Source organism: Nannospalax galili, unplaced genomic scaffold (genome assembly GCF_000622305.1).
Source record: "Nannospalax galili isolate Female #2095 unplaced genomic scaffold, S.galili_v1.0 scaffold286, whole genome shotgun sequence".
Classification (NCBI taxonomy): domain Eukaryota; kingdom Metazoa; phylum Chordata; class Mammalia; order Rodentia; family Spalacidae; genus Nannospalax; species Nannospalax galili.
Genome location: NW_008359442.1, coordinates 7,650,129 through 7,670,136, shown reverse-complemented (window position 1 = coordinate 7,670,136; position 20,008 = coordinate 7,650,129). Strand labels below are relative to the sequence as shown.

The following is a 20,008-nucleotide window of genomic DNA, read 5'->3' as shown; positions in this document are numbered from 1 at the left end:
ACTGGCTGATGAATATTTTCTCTTATTTTTGGCAATTCACTGCTGGTCCCTCTGGAGAAGGAACCTACTGACCAAGTGTTTATCTACACTCAGTTCTTTACAAAGAAACTGGGCTTTGAGAAACAGGTCTCTGCTCTAACTTCTCTTCTTCCAGGCAGAACTCCCGGCTTAGCCGAGCTACCCTGCTCTCACAAGCCTTCTGTGGAGAGCTGCACACAGAAGAAAGCTAGATCTCCCGTATTCCAAGAGCCCATAGATAAGACCTCAGGAAAACGGGGTTTTGCAGCCTAGGATCTCTCTGTGTTCTACCCAGAGAATAACTCAGCCTAATCACCAAGAAAGAAACAGAAATGCCTGTATGTGTGCAGCATGCAAAAAAGCACGGTGCCCAGGAGTTCCTCTGTGTCTGGTAGGGGCTGACCCGCATCGGAGAGGGTGCCTCTACCTTCTCCAATTAAGGCCAGAGAGGGGCAGGAGGAATTGGCCTCCTGTTGAGTGGGTCCCGAGTCCCAGGACCTCTTCCCTGCCACTGCAGTCTGAGGGCGCTTTGGAGGAATGCATCGGTGGAACGGTTCCCTCCTCGGGCCAGGGAAGATGGGCAGGAGGTGGGGCAGCACACAGCACAGACAAAAGGTTCTGCAGAGCCCTCCTCTCTCTGGCGCTCGGGTCCCTCGGTGGAGAGCGGCGCCCCATCCGGCCACTGAGTGACCTTCTGGCGAGTGACGCCCCCTTCCAGCGGGGCCAGGCGCCCTGCCTAGGCAGCTTTATTAGATGCCCACATCGCCCCGCACCTCGGCAAGGCACGCCCCTCCCACCCCTCACCACAAACATCCGCGTCGCCTTCACCCATCCCCTTCTATTGTCTTCAAAGAGATAAGTGGTTCCCACCAAACACACCCAAATGCACCTCCCTTTTCCCCAGCTCCCATTTCTCTGAGCCTTAAGGGCCGAGAAGCGAGCGGGTGCAGGGTTGAAGGGGGGAAACAAGGGGGTAACCCGCGAGAACTTGGCATAGCAGACCCACCGTGTCCACCTCGCAAGGATGCCGGTGACCTGTAGATTGCAATAGGCACTGAATGATGCTTGCTGCTGCCATGGAAATGGTGGATGTGGTGCGCTCCCAAACTGGACGCCCCCCAGGCCACTCCTAGGAGGCCACTGAGGGTGAGCGGGACTATCCAGAGCAGGGCCAGGCGCCCCCCTGCGCCGCCGCCGCTGCCACCCCCGGGCGAGCCCAGCTCGGCGCCGCACCGGAGCATCCTCTGGTACATGGCGCGGCGCCCGCCGACGGCCAGCCACCACGGGAGGCAAAGTTTGGGGTGCAGGGAAAGAAGAGGAAGCTGGGGATCCGGCGGCGCCGGGCGGGCTGCGGGGCAGGCCGCCTCACCGCGCCAAGGCACCCATCTTCTCTCTCCTTCGGACAGTCTTCTTGGGGTCCTGGAGTCTGCCGTGCCTTGCACCCCAAACAATCCGAAACATAGCCGAGGCGAAAACAGCTGGCGGGGGACTTGTCCGGAAAGGCAGCCCCGGAGAACAGAAAGCACAGAGCCGGGCGGCTGTTCCCAGATTTCCAGGAGAGATACTCCCAAAGAGTTTCGGGCGAGAGTGCGTGCCGGGGGGTGGGGAGCCTGGAAATTGTTTAAAGCTCCTCCCGGAGGGTCCTCACTTCTACATGACAGCCATCCACCAGGAATCCACTAGGTAAATCCGTTTAGCATTGTGCGTGGGGACTGGGGAGGCCACTTCGCCGGTCCAACCTCCTTTCAGGGGAGAAGCAGACCCCATGGACTCCAGGCACCCTTTCCCTCCATTCAGCCCGGGCCGGCTCTCCAGCTCGCGCCAGCCTCCCGCGGGCAGCGCGCAGAGCAGCGGCGCGCATCGCCTGCTCCCGAGGCAATCTCCGCGTCCGCCGCCTCCCGACACTTAACGCCGGGCGAGGGGTTCAGAGAGAGAAGAGGGCACCCTTAGGAAGGAAGCGGGGATCGAACCGGGGAAAGAGAGCTTAGGTAAAGCAAAAGCAGACGAAGGAGCGGAAGAAGAAAATAAATAAAAAGCAAGAAAAGAAAAACCAAAGAAAAAAGAAGAAGAAGAAGAAAAAAAAAAAAAAAACCTGAAAAACCACACACGCTGGTGAAGCTAGGGGCTCTATGCAAATCTGCAGTCTCCAAACAGCAAATCACCGAAGCTCGGATGTAATGCAGAGGACGAGCCTATGTAACGAGGGAGGCTGGTCTATCTTCCCGCAAAAATCTCCCCGCTTTGCCTCTCCCTGGCATTCTGCACACATCAGAGGGACACGTGGACCGCGATGCGGGAAACACCTAAAGAGCGACGCTCCTTCCTCAGCCAGGTGATCCCTCCGTGTGAATTACAGCCGCAAAAGGCACGGGTCTTCTACCCCTCTGGCTTAGAAGTAACCAGTGTCTGCGGAGCTCTTAAAAGGAAAAGAATTCGGCTCTTTTTATTGGACAAAACTTGTTCTGCCAGGTGTTCAAATCCAAACCGCTAAATAAGGCTTGACATCATCTCCTCCAGTCCTGATGACCTGGTTATTGCATGTATTTCTTACAACAAAGAGCCGTCCTTCCCCCTCCAATATCGGACTGCAGTGGGAGTTTGGGGGAAACTGAAACTCCCCAGAGGGAAGAGGATGAGCGCCGGGAAAGAGCGAGCGAAAGAGAGAAGAGGAAAGAAAGGGCCGGGGCAGAGGAGTTTGCATTAAACGCAGTCAATAAACTGAGCTCCTAATATCTCTAGACGCTCATCTGTGATGATCTTTTCTCTTAGAAGGGCAAATTTTCAACCCTATCTCGTAAGGAAATAGCACCAGGGAACAAAAATTCCAAAACCCAGTATGCCCAAGAGAAAGAGAACCTTTAAAACATGGGCATCCTGCCTGAAAGCTGTGTGTCCTGAGCTAAAGACGACCAGAAACATCTACTCCTTGGGCTAGAATCTACTAGTATTTGTGTAGGCAAGAATGGCCACCTTCACACTGAGATTTGGGGCTATGATTAGCCTCAAGACATACAACTTTTTGTGAACTTCATACTGTGTACTCTGCTAGAAACTGTTTTTTAAAAAGCTTTAATCAACTAGTTTCTTGTTTGTGGAGACAGGGTCTCATGTAGCCCTGGCTGGGTTTGAACTCTTGATCCTGCTGCTCGTACCTCCCTTTCACAAGTGCTAGGATTACAGGCAAGTGCTGCCATATCAGACTTAAACTCTTGTATTTTTTAACCCATTCTGAGAGGATTTGATTCATATCAGCTATTCACCCACGTGGCCATTTGGACTTGTATATTGTATACTAGCTCTTTCATAGACACAGGTGGTGCTGTGGCAGTCGCTAGATAAACACTGTCCCGGGGATCCAAATCACACCCATGGCAAACCACCATCTCCCCTAAAGCTCATTTCATTTTACTAAAAAGATAGTTTTTCAGTAGTTCATCACTCCATGTAAATAAACTATATCTCTCAGCTTCCCATAGTGCCTCAAAAACCAACAGAACAAATCCTGCGTCTTCTACTGTGTGCTGCTTGTCCCTATGGAAATTTTGTAATATCTATATTTTAATTCCTTAGTAAGGGTCATCTTTATCTTTATAATATAAAGTAGAATTCAAAGAGAATAAATGAAATCATCTCCACAATATATTTTCAAGACTATAAATCTAGGGTCTGGGTAGATAGGTCAGTGGGTAAAAGTGTTTGCTGTAAAAGCCTGAAGACCAGAGTTACAATTCACAGAAACCACACAAAAGTCAGATGCAGTAGTTCTAGGATCTGGAATCCCAGAGTGTCCCTACAGAGCTGGGAGGCAACAGAAACAGGGGAGACTGTCCAGGAGCTGGAATGCCAGCCAACCTAGCTCATCATCAATGAGGAGAGCCTGGCTCAAACAAGGTGGGAAGGTGAGGAATAACACTGAAGGTTGTCCTATGACCATCCCAAAATTGTGGTAGCATGTGGACACACACACACACACACATACACACACACACACACACACACACACACACACACACACTCTCACGCACACGGCCCATGTTCTAAATTTGACATTTCAGTGTCAGCATGGAAAGAAGCCTGGACTGGGGAGTTAGGAAACCCGCTGTGCCTTCTCGGCAGCCCCATTTACTGCCTATGCCTCATGAGTGCCTTAGCCTCTCGCCGAAGCACCACTTCTTCATAAAGTGGTGGACGGTCATGCTCCTGTCTTTCTTATCCCACAAGGCAGAAAAGCTATAATACACCATTTAATGTCAGAGAACTTTTAAAAATATCAGATTCTTCTTTCAGTGGAGGCATGATGCCTCTTCTTCCATACAGGTAGAAGCTGTGTGGGCTGATCAGCTGTGCAATACCTTCAGTTCCTTTCCATCTGTAAGAAATGTAATGTATTTTCTTCGGTACCCCATAGATGGTGTAATTTGTTCTTTCCATCTCAACTAGATTCCTGAAAGGGACAGGAGTTAAGTTTTCTTCCGTACTCCCTCTAGTGCCCAGCATATGTGAAACATAACTTATCTCAGCACATAAGCTCAGCTCAGCTCTCATTACTTTCAGTAGCAGTGGTCCATAATCATGACCCTGGTTATGGTCATCATTGACACTGAAGCAACAGACACTGAACCATCCTTTCTAGAGAGAAATATGGGGTTCAGTTCTTCTGAACCTCAGTCACAGCATTTTGAACCACTGGTTAACAAGTCACTTTATTTCATATGGGTTGTTATTTTAAAACTTTAATACATGCAGCTCATTAATTAACACTGAATTTGTGACCTGAATGAGTTCTACCTAACAGATGCATTTTGTCTTTCAGATACATCTGAATCAACATACGTTTCAGCATTCCGCTTGAGTACTGTATAAAATAGTAAAATCACTCACAAAGTGCACAAAAGCAAAGCACACAAGAGGCAAGACCGAGGCAGGGGAGTCACAGCTTTGAGGGTAGCCTAAGTCACACAGAAGCACAGTCTCAAAAAAAAATCAATATATATATATATTTTAAACTTTAAAAACAATTATTATTTTTATTTTATGTGTATGCGTATATTGTCTGCATGTAGGCAAGTTCACCCATGTCGTGCAATGCCTGCATAGGTCAGAAAAGGCTGCTGGATCCCCTGAGACTGGAGTTACAGACAGTTCTTAGCTGCCATGTGGGTGCTGGGATTGGAACCCGGGTCTTCTGCAAGAACAACCAGTGTTCTTAACTTCTGAGCCATCTGTCCAGCCCCCCCCCAAATATTTTTAAGCCCAAGAAAGGCATAAAAACGAAGCACTGAATAAACTACAGACGACACTTTCATAGGATACGAGAGCTGATGGACAAAGGCAAAAGAGAATATTTCCTTATTCAACCTCGACTATGAACCTGTGTTGGGAAGTGAAATTTTTGGCTGTTCTTTGTATGTCTGCTAATGATTATCAAAGAGTCATAGGTATTAATTTAGGATGACAAATTTTAGTGACAAGGAGTGGAGAATCCTTATGTGTGAATAAGGAGGACTAACTTTAGTTGCTGTTCAATGATCACCAGAAAGGGATGGGGCAGCTACTTTTGAGGGACAGGCTTGCATAAGTTAAAGCACATATAAATAGAATCAGTGTGAAAGACTGCTGAGCTTACTCAAGAGTATTGGTAAGGAAGTGGCTCCCCTCTTGTCTTATGTTATTGAGGGCCTTGGGAGATAAAGGCAGGGTTAGGGAAAGGATAGGCAAGAAATCTTAGTTTTATAGGAGTCTCAAGAGCTTAAGAAGAAATATTTATGGCTGTCTTGAAAAAGAAAATTGTAGCTATAGTCTCTCACGCAGATGTCTAGGGCACCTTTGCAATACTTAGGAGGTGCCCGGGGTGGACACTGTGCTGTTGGTGCCGCAATATTTGTTATAAATGGCAGTAATTTTGTGAACAAGGAACTGTTCTCTGTCTAGAGACTGGAGAAAAGTCTTATGGACAAACACATGCCTAATCTGGATGAGGCAAATAAAACTTGTGCTTTCTCTTTAATATGTGTCTCTTCAGATGGCTAGTCTGTGAGTTTTGGATCACACTGTATAAGGGAAACTGAGGCTCATCTGACAAACTGCTTTTAGATGAGTCCAACATGGGGCTTGGCTAGCTGCAATTTACTTTTAAGTATTTCAGCATGAATTATGTGATTTGAGCATGTGTTAGTGTTGCCCTGTACCCCATAAGAGTCGATGCCTTTGTCTGGATTTTGCTTTTCTTTTTAAAAGGGTGGCTTTCTCACTATGATGCTTACTTCTGTCTCAAGCGATCCTCCTGCCTCAGCCTCTGGGACAAATGGGACAACAATAATACACTGCTCTTCACCCATGATTTATGTTCCATTATCATACCCAGAATCACAGAAGCCAGAGGTCTTTTTGGAAGCCTTGGGATATCACCATCTTCAATTATAATATGGTTTTGCATATTTGTTTGAAGGTATGTTTAAGCAGATTATTAACAAGGAAATTAATGTTCTGGGAATGTTGGTGAGATGGTATTTAGGAATGGGTTCTCTTTGTTACAGTTATTAATATACCAAATTACGTGGAGTACTCAAGGTCTTTTATAGATACATCTCGGCTCTTTTGTAATCTAGCTGATTCCTAGATGTCTTTCATCATTTATCATGAGGAGTGTTGTCAAAATAACACTAAGCACCATCCACTTATGTGTAGATGGCACTAATCTGAAAGTTTTAAATGTATCAACTCGCTTACTCATTACAAACTGATATGATGTAGGTACTCATTAATCGCTAACAGTTCATAGTCACCTGATCGGGAACTAGATACATGCTGCTGCTAAAATATTGTTATGTTTGTTTGAAGAGAAACATTTTTGGTGAATTATTTTTCAGGGTCCTCAAAACAAGAAGAATCTAGACCATCTTCAAGCTCCCAAAACAAGTTATAAAATTTCATGCCTAAATATTAATAAATGTCTGTTTCTGTAGAAGTTGGTTCAATCTTGCATTCTGACTTAAACTTGTGGAATCCTTAGAAAAGTACTTAACCCTTACTTGTCTCTAACAAAGTGCCTGAACATTACCTGAAAGAACCTAATAGCTGTGCATGCTAAATCATCCTTATCCAAATCACAAGGATGATACACAGCCCAAGGCGGACAAAAGTGTTAAGAAGTAGAAGGTGGGATATTTTGAAGGATGGGGGCAATTAGCAAAGGAAATGGAAGGAGAGGAGAGTAAGTAGAAGGGAAACTGGGGGACAAGTGGGAAAGGACAGTTCATCTCAAATTATTTTCTCATATCTCAAAGTCAATCTTTCTGTCTTAGAGAATAGGATGACTGTCAGGCAGGCGTTTCCACCTTTGCATGTTTTTCTTAAGCTTAATTGGAAATCCTTGCAGATCAGTATTAAGCTTTTTAAATAGAAAATTAGACATCAAAAGTAGCAGAGGGGAAGTATATTAAAACGCACAGGCAACACTAATCTTTTAATAATTAAAAACTAGGATGCATCAGTCTCCCATTTTGCATTTTGACTGAGGTCAGCACAGAGACAAGTAGTCCCTACAAGCCCATCTACCCCTACTCCTTACTTAGAGGGAGAGACTCAGAAAAGGATACTGTCTATGAGAGTTGTAAAGATAAGCCCCTGATCCTGTTACCTCTCTCTGTTATTTTCAGTCCTGAAGAATATTCTAAGAGGTGCTCAAAATAGAGGATAAGAAAAGGGGGGGGCACAGTTAAAAGCATCCTTGGAAAATTAGTACAATCCCTTCATTTTCTCACATGATAAACTTGTGTAGCAGAAAAGTCACTTTTACTTATAGTGTGCTTCCATAATTGAAAGTTCATTTTCATCTCCTTCCACCCATCATTCATTGTAGGTTTAGACTGGTGAATGCAGTCAATGTACCTACTACTTAAAGCATGCTCAGTGATATAAATCAAGGAGAGTGTTGGGAATCCAACATGAGTCAACACGACACCCAATTCACTCAAATTAAATTAAATCCTGATATTCATTTTGATTTCATTGAAGTCAAGGTAGCTTATATTTGGGACTAGAATGTTTTATGATCTCTATGTTTCTTTTGCCCTATTTAATAAAAACACAATTTATGATGTCCTACATAAAACTTGCTGCCTATGCACCAAGATAACCCTCTTTAAATGTTGCAAGCATTTGCTTGGATATCAATCAGTCAGGCCATCTTTCAATCACTGTCAGCATGTATTGTTTGTCTAATTTTTTCATCGAACCTGTATTGTTGACAAACTTCCTTAGTCCCATGCTCCTCCTTGGTGAGCATGCTCATAATATGGTGGGAAAAGATGTGGCTAGAGTACCAGTGTGCAAGTATGAATCTAAGCCCTGTCACTGTTGATGTGACATTAAGTTTAATCTTTTCTTGTCCCAGTTTTCTCATCTGCAAAATGATTATAACATTAAATGTAATTAGACTGTGTTTCAAGATACGTTAAGTACTTAACAGATATACAGTGTTATACTTTGTTCATTTATACACAGTACAGGTAGATGCTAAAATGTAAACCTAACAAACTGTGTTGTGGCTTTTAAATTTAACAATATTCTAAACTCTCTCAGTCAATTTCATTTATCTCCAAAGTAATTTATTAGTTTAGTTTCTCTAAATCTATGATGCTCAAATTTCAGTATGCAAGATAAACACCATAAGATCTGTTATTTTAGGTACTTAAGGTCACAGATTGCTTTGCTTTGAACTTCCTTAATCTTTGGAAGATCCTGGTACTTTGCAATACTAACAAGTGCCTAAGGCACTCTGGAGCTGCTATAGGGGAACAAGGCCTAAATCTACTTCTCTGTCCAAATGCTAAGGTCCTTGACAAAAGTTTTATTAATGAACACTCAGAGTGCTTTTTCATTAAGCTACTTACTGATGATCTCACCTCCTTTAAGCTGTTCTTATAAAACTACAGCCAGATCAGTGTACATTATGCTCAAACAATGACATTGGTCCCGTTTCTCTTCTAGAATGCATTGTTTGAAGACTTCAAGATGTTTATTACATAAACCTGGTTATCTTCATCTCACAGCATACCACTATAAATTTATTTTACTCTAGTTGGAAAAATCCATTTTATTTTTCTGCCCACCTTTGCATCTTAGCTCCTCCTTGGTTAGCCATGCTAATGGATTCTACTAACTTATAAGCTCTGTGGTCTTAGGCAACTTATTTAAACTCCATTTTCCCATCTGTAAAAGAGGCTAATAATTGCAGGGTCATTGTGAGAATTAAAGGAGCTGAGGCATGTAAAGAGTTTAGAATAGAATATTGCATAAGACATGATATCTACATACTGATGCTGTTGTTGGTAGTATTTACCATGGGATATTCTTTCCTCCTTTATGTTAGAAAAAAATCAGTTATTATACTTCTTTAAAAATAAAACCTATTATTGCTGCTGTTCCAACTAGTCAATCACCATCACAAAAAAAGGAAGGCATCCCTTCCAGGTGCTGGCATATGAAGTCTCCAAACTGGCCAGCATCAGCTACAGGAAAGATCAGTGCCATAAACGGACAAGCTGGTACCGGTCTGCTTGCATTCCAGAGCACAGTACATCACGCACATGCATCACTATAGAGAAAGAAACAAGAGCTTATCAAGAATGGACTCAGATTTAGAAGGACAACCATATGACAAGGTAGGTGATATGAAAAGTAAAGCATAATTTGTTGACTCTCTAGTAAGCACAGATATTCAAACCAGGAAGCAGAAATCATGTCTTCGCCCGTGGTTAGTTTCCTAAATGTCCAAACACTTAGAATATAAGCCGATTTACTCCATCTTTGTGAATTTATATTCTGGAACCCACATTGCCATTGAAATGTAGTAGAATGAATTCAATCATGCAATTTGGTTTGAATCATAAACAGCTTTGTTTGGGATCTATAATTCAATCCCCATCCAATTCAGTAGTTATCAGATTAGTTCTATATTAGATTTCACATTTTGTCCCAATGATATTTTGAAAATAGTACTACAATTAAGTTGGTATTGCTACTCCACTGTAAAGATCTCCTTCCAGTTGAAGTTACAGCTTTGTAATATGGCATGTTAAGTATTCAACATTTGCCTACATACGGTCTCTCAGGTAGTACTTCCAGCTCAATTTTGCTGTTTCCTCTACAATACCCAGGGCTCCATCCACATGAATTCTTACTCTCCCCTAAAACACATTGTGATTTTTTTTTTCTGTCATTACTCACACTATTTTCTGCCAAAACTACCTTTTTCCTTCTCTCCTAATATCCCGCCCATTCTTTTTATCAAATTTTAACACATAAAAATTTTCTGAACCCTGCTAGTTATTTGTTATCATCTCAAGAATATCAAAAATAGCTCCCTAAATACTCAAACTATCTAATAAAGTGTTCAAATTACTCTTGTGTCGAATGAATATATGAAGTATTAAAGCATTTAGTTAGGTCTGGCTCCATGTTCAGGAGTCTCAAAGGACCCAAATCAATAGTGGAAGGAAATAAATCCTCTTCAGTTCACCCAAGGAGAATTTTAGTGAACCGCCCTTATTATTTAAATTTTGTAAGAACTGAGCCTGAATTTTAATTTTAGTGGCAAATTACAAAGAATAATGGGATGCATTGTCATGTTTTCCTTCTCATATTATAAGCAGATGTCTATCATTCTTTCTCTTCATGAAAAACAAATACCACCAGACTAAGTTGCTTGCTGACAAGATGACTTTCAGAGCCAACGTTCATAGCCAATTTATAAAACCTTGACTAAAGGATTTTATGATGGAAATACTGCTTCCATCATTACTATAACCATTCAAATACTATACCCTAGGAAACTAAGGTAGATCAATGTATTTACTGTGATATAGACTAGGGTAGATAGCTGTAGCAGGTAGGAAAATCCTTCAGTGGATCAACTCAAATCATATAATTATTTAACATAATTGAAGTTTCTTAAATATTTCAATATGGGTAATATCTATGATTAAATATCAATCCTTTTTACATACAGAGTTTTTTGAATATTTGTATAACATATATGTACCCCCCAAAGCATTTTGAAAAAGTGTTAATCAATTTTGTTATAACTGTCTTCCTTTTCCTTTGGTGAAAGAATTTCTTTCCCTCACATTTTTTCTGTTCTGTTGCTGAGATGATTCCCCCGAGAACTGTATGTTTATCTTGACAGGTGTTAGTAGATCCATAGACCTCTGTGGAATTGTTTCTGGTTGTGTTGAGGTACAGTATAAAACATGATGCCTGCAAAGTAATGAACTTACCTCATTGCATTCTAAATAAAATAAGCCACATAGCAAGTGGAATTAATTTACTAATGCCTTCCTAATGAAGCTTTCATTAGGCATATGGTGTGGTCTTCAATATTTAACACAAGGCAGATAACAAAACGAAGCAATACCTGGTGATTCTTTGATGTCTGATGATTACTTCATTGTGTTTCCAATAAAACAGTTACCCTTGGATTATTTTAGATATCTTACCAAAGAGATATAAGAAACAGTTCTAGATAAAAAATTCTAAGCAGAAGAAATAAGTGCCTTTTTCACTATCCATTCTTCTTAAACAATTAGAACTCGATTTTGGCCTTTTCTTTAAGTCTTTGAGACAGGGTCTCAGGTATTCCAGGCTGGAGGCTGTGAGCTTCCTATGTAGCTGAGCATGACCCTTCTGTCCCAGCTTCTGAAGTATGTCAATTAAAGGCTTCCTCTACCATGCCCAGCTTGTTGCACTCATTTTTAAAGGTGGGAGACACTTTAACTTTAATAAAATTTAGGAGCCAAATGCTGAGAATGCAAGTGTGTTAGCGCAATTCACAGCAGTTTACATGAAAAGCAATGCTGCTACCTAGCACAACAAACAAGCTTAAATGGGGGTTGACCTGAATAGTTTAATGGTCAATGGAAGATCAAAAGCAAATAAACATAACACCATTTCTTCATATTAGGACCATTTTGATTTACAAGTTGTCAAAGACAAAATTTAAAAGAGTTCGTAGAAAAACCCGCCACCTTCAGAATATCCTCAGTTTTGGAACATAGGCTGCCAGGCTCTAGGCAATGTTTACTGTAGAATACAGAAGAGCTACAGATAAACCACGTTCTCAAGGCTGCACTCCTCCAAGCTCTTCATTTCTCTTTTCAGTTTCCCTTGCAAGTTCTCTCTGCCTTCCTCCTGATCACAGTTGTCCAAGAGACTGAAGATCTTATCAGTCACGCATTCTACTATTATAATTTAAATTTACTCATTCATCTATTATTTGCTACCACATTTTGTGGAAACAGGAAAACAGACTCCGTAAAAGAAGAGCTAAGGTGGGTCTTCCCCAGCAGTAACAGCAATGTGAAAGTGAGGAATCATGAAGCAAAGCAATTTCCTCCTTCAGGGATCAGACATTGCCCTCTCTTGTACTGTTAAATCAAAGTTTTAGTCATTTCTTCAAGTAATACTGATTTTTTTTTCAATTTACATCAATAGACTCTAGAGAAACTGCAAAAGACTCCCCAAAACAAATTCTCTCAGCCAATCAACGGAAGAGATGAAAAATTAAAATAAAATGAATAATAGTGTCCTTTATGTTGGAGTGCTTTGAGCAGGCCTTTAGACAGCATGGAAAAAAGATTAAACTACTACGCAGGCTAAAGGTAATTAGCCCAACAACAGCAAATTTGAAATGATCCATAAGGCTTTTTTCTTCTCTTTCTTTAAGAAAAATACAGGTGATTTGTTAATTTGAAGTCACTCAGATTTGCTATAGAAACCTGAAAGCTATGTAAATTTCTGAAAATCTTTGCTTTCCCTCTAAGTCAAAAACAATACTATCCACTGCTATCAATTGGCGATAATTTCAGACTTGAGAAAATGTGTAGCAGAAAACTGTGTTCTACAACATCGTGTGAAAATCTTAATCAATATTGAGTTCATGGAGGAGCAAAACACGCTCTTAAATAATAAAAGCAAGTAACAGTTGCATGTAAAATGTGGGGAAGGGAAAGCAAGTACCTGTTTAAGCAGTCCATTTTGTAAATGTTTACTGCTTATGTGAATTATGTTTAAGGATATTGCACATTTTCTACAAAGACTGCCATGCCATGCGCTTAAAAACAAAAAGCCTCCATAGCTAATACTCGGGTTATGACAAAACCTTCTAATTTATTTCAACACATCCTTAGTTTCCCAGCTTTGACTGTGGACAGATCCATCTTTCTGTATTTATGTGTACTGCAAGTGGTTAGTGGACAAAGCTCTAGCTGTTATTTTGGTTATCTTTCTCCATTTTGTCAAAATACTGACACTATTAAGTCAGTTTTAGATTTAATATCCTATAGAGACATTAAGGACAAAAAAATAATTATATTACCACAGCAGACATTCCCTGTTTTACATACAACTGGAGAAATACTTTCTCAATCAGGTGGAATAATCAATTGTATAACCAGGAAATTGTTTGTGAAAGCCAAAGGGAACCAGCACAGTGGCCAAATTAAAAGGCTGAAGATCTACGACTAGGCTTAAGGAAATTCCACCAGTGCAGTAAAATATACTTGGAAGAAGGTTGACATTATTGAAGATGGCTGAGCAAGTGAGATCTGGAGAGATGATATAACTTTCAGCCAATCAAAACCCTTCAGTTCAATCATAGCTAAAAGTAATAGGTAAGTGGGTTGATGGAAGTTTAAATCCACTGGATTTCTATGGCTGGGGAGTAAACAAAGGAAAAAAAAATCAAGAGTTGGTTTGCTGACACTTCAGAGAATGGAAAATATGTTGAGGTTTCTGAGTTTTTAAAATAAAGTGTAAAAATGGTATGATTGGGAATGAAACCAGATGACTGACAGGTAAAATCTACCTCAAAACACAATCATTAAAAAAAAAAAATCAGTGACAGTCCAGCTGCAGTATTTTTTGAGCAGCCCCATCCTTTGCTTACCTCGAGCAAGCTACCAGCCAGGAAAAGCTGATGCAATAGAGTAGTTCTAATTTTGTATTTAATATCTATGCTGCCTTCTCCCTGGCAAAGCAGACCATTTGGGAAGGTAGTGTAGAAACTCAGTGCTCAGAGTAGCAATAAGCCCTCTAAAAACATTTACTTTCTCTACTTGCCTAACAGTCAGCTTGCCCTTATGACCAAGTTAATGTTGAGGGGGTATGATAGGAAATAACGAGGAAAAGATTTAAGCATTAAGACTTCTCAGCTCTTGTTTTTTTTTTTTTTTGCCCTGAAACCTCTCACCAAAAATGCAGTTATTTCCTATAAGCAACACCTATCCTGACATCTTCAAGGTCACACAGTACAGATGTAGAGGTAAGGAGGCAGGAGTCGCCGAACTATTTGGTGTCTTTCCCTCACTTCAATCCAGTCCTGTGTCACCTATTTGGATTTTGTAAAATTTGAAAACTAAATTATATGTTTAATCTGATGCAAGTCAGTTTATCAGATTTAGGAAACCAAATATATACGTGCTAGATATAACTAGTTTCCTGGAGAGTTGATTGTGCACATGAGTGAGTCACCCCACCAATTCTCCAGGTATCTGATGGAGACATTTATTCCTCAGGAAATGGGTAATCTATGACATGCCTTGGATTTCCCGAGAGCCAGATGCCTTTTAGGAAATTAAGACACTTGCTTTTATTCAGAAAACATTAAGTATAATAAATGGGAAATGAAGCTAGCTAAGGCTCTTAAAGAGAAGAAAATGCCTTTGGGTAAGAATGTTATGAACCTGAAGGGAAGTGATTGTTTTTCCCTCCTTGAACATGGCAGGAAAAAAGGAAAGAACATTCCATTCCCCGGAGATGAAAGTTAGAATTTGAGGACTTGGGGTTATGGCTCAGAAGGTCAGAGTACTTTCTCTGCACTGGCTCCCTTGTAAAAAGCTGAGCAAGGCCATTGGAGCTTGAAACAGCCTCAGTGGAGGAAAGAGACAGGTGGATCAGGAGAGCTCTCTGATTAGTCATCCAAGCCAAAATGGCAAGCTTCTCATTCATTGAGAGACCCTGTATCAGGGCAATAAAACAGAGCATAATAAAGGTAGATATGTATTCTTCTGGTCTTTGCATTCACACACCTGGATGTACATACCCATGCAATCAGGTGTATATAACACACATACACATACCACACACATGACACATATACCACCCTTCTCACAAGACACACTCACCAAACATCCTCAACCAATGGTTCTCTGTGGTAGACCAGAACTATTATTAATAAGTACATCTTCCCAGATGTTATATTCAATATGAGTAAGTGCAAAGTACCAGATATTCATGAATTATTGAGCACGTACTCCGAAGCAAGATTTGTAATAGGGACTACTCTCATTCAGAAAGAAATAGTTGGGAGCTTGGTTCTTGTTGAAGAAACAAATGTCTGAGCTTACTTCCTCCTCATCTGAAACTGGCCCTGTCCCCATGCTCTCTCAAAGTCCATGGAAAGATGGCACACATTTCTTGACTTACAGCCTGAGCTGCAGATGCAGTCTACCTGGATCTGAAGAATATGCTTGTCTCAGCTAACCTGGTGCGTGCTCAGAGAGTTGCAGAGTAGCTCTGTGCACATCTAAGACCTGCATATTGACCAGGTGCTTATCACTTATTTGGCAATTGCTGTTTATGAAGTTTTAAAATAAAAAATATCGATCTAAAAATCCCTTGCATTTAAGATTCTGCCATTCTGCAAGGCTACTATTAACTTTGATGTACACACACAATTACCTATTCATCTAAACAGTCTCAGTTGCCCTAACTCTTGGGTGCCACACCATGATTAAATGCATATAAGCAACAAGTTCTTGACTTGGGCAGCCAGAAAACCGCTGTGGCATAAGATCAATAGTTACATCGTTTTACGAAGAATGTCTTTGTCATTGCTTCCTGTGGTCCTCAAAGGCCAAAATAATATGTAAAGCTACACATGTTCTTTCATCTCTGTGTGTGTTGTCTTTCAAACGAAAGAAGAAAGTACCAAGGAGGAATTCAAAGGGCCCACATAGAAGTTAAAATGGATGAAATGATTGTAAAGCTAATAAAATACATATCATCAAGCAGGGGATCCTCTTCATCATACTCCCATATACGTCAGAGTAAGAAAAATTAATAAGCATAAATGTAAAATTCCACATGAAGGTTTAGGAAAGTCAATCAGATAAGCAGAAAAGGAGGAAGACTTAATGATTGTTAATATAAAGTAAAACCACAGGATTTTTACCCAACAGTTAACAACACACAACCGTTTTATACACTTGCTTAAAATATGTTTGTACGAGTCGAATTCTAATTTTCAGCTCATGGGGGTAAGATTAATTTTCTGAACTTTGCCTATGATATACATGAGGTATGCTTTGAAATGCTGGGCATCTCATTTTAAGAGATACACTGACAAACAGGTTGTAGGCCAGATGGTCCTAAGAAACATATTAAGTTTGGAGTAATGAAGACAAAGGAAATACTATAGACATCTTCAAATACGTCAAGGAACCCTAAAAAAAGAGAAAATAATAGATTTATTCTTTATTTAAAGGAGTAGCAGATGAAAACAGATTAATGAGGAAGCAGATATTGACCCTCAAGATATATGAACAGGGAAGGAGAGGGGGTATGGAACTAAGCTACTTCCTCATAAGGAAAATTCTGATCTATTTCCCTGTCCTGGATTCTTGCCTCTATTCATTTCTTTGGCTAAAGATAGTGTTAGTAAGGCATAATAAGACAACTTTAAGTCTAATGGCCAAGAAAATTGAAAGATTTCCACATGAGTGGAGATAAAGGAGCTCAAAAGACCGCCTTATGTTAAAAGACCACCCTATGGTAAAAAGACTACCCTCTGATGGAAAGACCATCCTATGATATAGTTGGGCACAACCTGGCTAGCTTAGGAGTCATCCTTATGAACTCAGGTAACTAGTGACAGGAAAAACAGACATGGTTTTAATCATACAAATTTTAACCTATTTTCATCATGTATCTTCACCTCTAGGGAAATGAATTTCATGTTCATCAGAAAGGCATCAGGTAGAGTACCAAAATATATCTAAGAAAAATAAAACAACTTTAATACAAAGATATCCCAAAGAGGGTGCTGGTAAAGCAATCACAGCAACACAGGCAGGAGACAGTAAGGTCACATGAAGTACAAAAATAGGCTAGTAAAGACTTTAACTCGCTGTGTGCTATGTCTATCCTATGTGTTTCCATTGTGTTCTACTGCAGTTGCAGTTTACCCACCAAAGTGTTGGCTTCTGCTTAAGTTTATGTTGCCCAATAAACCATAAGGATAAAGGGTTCTATCAATCAGCACTTGAATTATGATCCTCGCACACAAAATTGCATGGATTGATCTTGTAAAATTTAAACAAATCCTGTGATTTCAAAGAGGCATGATCAAAGAATGGAAAGTACCATGGTGTTGTCTTCTATGGTGTGGCAGAGCTGGTGCACAGCTACTTTGTGTACCTTCAACGTGAGGTCCCTATGTTCTCGAACCTATGACTCTTCAAAGCTAACTGACGTCTTGATAGAAGATAGCACTGCAACCATCCCTGGCCTCTGGGTCCAGAACAGTGGCTAGCCAACACACTGATCCTCTTCATCATTTCTGTGAACTCTGATGCTTCCTCAAGATACAGGGAACATTTGTGACCCCAGGGTCAAAGAGCTGTAGAGGATGCATGGTATTTCAGCTGGGAAGAGGTTGTGGTATGAGAGACAAATATCGTACTCTTATTAAATGCAATATTTCATTTATTAAAAAGTTAACTTCGATTCCCACTTCTATCATAGACTACCTCATCTGCTTCACTGCTTTCTTCATTTATATTTTGGCCGTTTATTTGACATGATTTTCACTACTCTATTGTTATTCCATCTCATGATGGACAGATAGTGGCTCTCAGACTACAGTACAAGCACATCAAGTCCGGGTTTACATTTTGTGTTGCTTTGATTCTCCATATTATAAACAGACAATTCTTTCAAAAATGCAGCCAGCTGTGGTGGCACACTCAATCAATCCCAGCACTCGAGAGGCAGAGGCAGGATCTCTGTGAGATGGAGGCCTGGTTGGTCTACATATCGAGTTCCAGTCCATCTGGGGCTACTGGAAGACCCTGTCTCCAAAACCAACCGACCAACCAAACAAACAAACAATAAAACAAGGACAACAACAAATGCATCCTGCTAGTCACTTCAGGTGCTCTCCTACAAAGTGGGTTTGACACTGCCTCATTCTGGAGTTACTGAACACCTGGGATGTGCTCAGGAATCTGCATTTTCACAAGAGACAGGACAACATGTGCTGTGCGTCTTTGCGGGTCTGAGCCAGGCATGGAGTAGCTGCTCAGGAAGGTCTGTTGCTGCTGTTAGGATGATGTTGTTTGGCAAGTCTGTATGCATTTATTTGAAACAAAGAGACACTTATTTGCTGAAGGTGCTCTCTCTCTGGCACTAGAGAGTAAATACCTGAATGGGTGCTGTCCTTCTCAGGCAGCTCCATGTAACTCCTTTTAATACTTTTCCTAACGTATCAGGTACTTCCTTAAATGAGCCATAAGTAACTGTTTATGTTAAGGAAGAGAAAGGGAAAGGTGGAGAATGAGGACTGGTGGGGATGGGGATGACTTTGTGGTTGGGCGCATACAAGGGAGGTGTTTGTTATTCGGAAATCTCTTTTGTTTTGCCTGACAGAAATTCAAAAGTGCTAATGAAATTTCTACCCAGCTACGTTCTGCTCTTGCTAACACCCAGAATCACCCTTCAAAATGTTTTTGAGATTACTGAAGACAGTCTTGTGTGAGCTGAAGACAAGCCACAAGTGACTAGCAATAAATCTGTCCTAGACACTGGAGAAATGTCCATCCACATTTCCCCTCCTCAAATTGATTTGAGGAAATATTTTCCATTTCAACATGCACATGTATGCTTATATATGTATGCATGTATAATTACTTCACATGGATAAACTCAGCAATGACTTTTGTCAGTTAAGGTCAGGATTAATGAGCTATAAAATGGATTCTCCTGGGCATTTTAAATTGTCTTTTATTACAAAAGGCGTTCTTCATCTTTTGCTCATGTCCAACTCCCCCACAAACCTTCTGTGCTTTTGTTTTACTGTTGCAAATAGCCAAAAGTCAAAGATGGAAATTAAGACTTGAAAACAGGTTGCTTATGTCCAGCACAATAAGAAATGAGAATTATTCCTCTAATATTTGGGCTTCAACTTTTCCGAGTTTGAAAAGACCCATTATCTCCATGTCTTTGTGTTTCTATTGTCAGTACGTCTGTACTGAAGAATTGCTTTCTTGTTTGTTTGATTTTGGGGCCTTTTGGTCTTTTTTGATGGGGGAATGGAGTCTCCCTGTAGCCCCAATTGCCTGGAACTCACTATGTAGACCAGGCTAGCTTTGATCTCACAGAGATCCATATCTCTGCCTACTGAGTGCTGGGATTAGACTAGGCATGTCTAGCTTTTTGATTCTTAAAACTGAGTCTTACTATATAGCCTTGGGATCTTCCTGCCTCAGCTTCCCAAGTGCTGGAGTAATAGGCTACTCCACTATGCAGTCACTTAAGAATTGCTTCGTGAGGTTGGAGAGGTGGTTCGGGGGTTAAGAGCACTTGCTAGTGTTCTTTTAGAGGACCCTGGGTTCAGTTCTCAGTACCCCCATGGTGTTGTCCTCTTTTGGCCTTTTGTAGGCATTATACACATATCAGTAAACATACTGGCAATCAAAACATTTGTACAAACAAGTATAAATAAACCATTAAAAATTGAATTGCTTCCTAACAAGTGTGTGTGTGTGTGTGTGTGTGTGTGTGTGTGTGTGTGTGTGTGTGTGTGTGTGTGTGTGTGTGTATAACTTTTTGAAGAATGGGGAGAGCTATCTGGATTGAAGATTGCTTGTTACACCTTATTGTGAGAGTCAAGTGTTCTACAAGGTTAAGGGATTTATTTCTTTCTTTGGTCTTT

General features: G+C 40.9%; 1 protein-coding gene across 28 annotated transcripts in view; it reads right to left on the bottom strand.

Moving 5' to 3' along the window:
* Positions 1–20,008, bottom strand: part of Nrxn1 (neurexin 1) — a 1,171,927-nt gene that overhangs the window by 443,850 nt on the left and 708,069 nt on the right. For 2 of the 28 annotated variants that reach the window (XM_017795577.1, XM_008823035.2), the window contains exon 1: positions 1,025–1,286. The exons of 24 other annotated variants lie outside the window; for them this stretch is intronic. In XM_017795577.1, coding sequence (XP_017651066.1) covers positions 1,025–1,271 — 247 coding nt within the window. In that variant the 5' untranslated portion in view covers positions 1,272–1,286. Of the gene's footprint in view, positions 1–1,024; positions 1,287–20,008 lie in introns of those variants that run through there. 2 more of the 28 variants (XM_029558650.1, XM_029558651.1) reach the window with 1 other exon arrangement.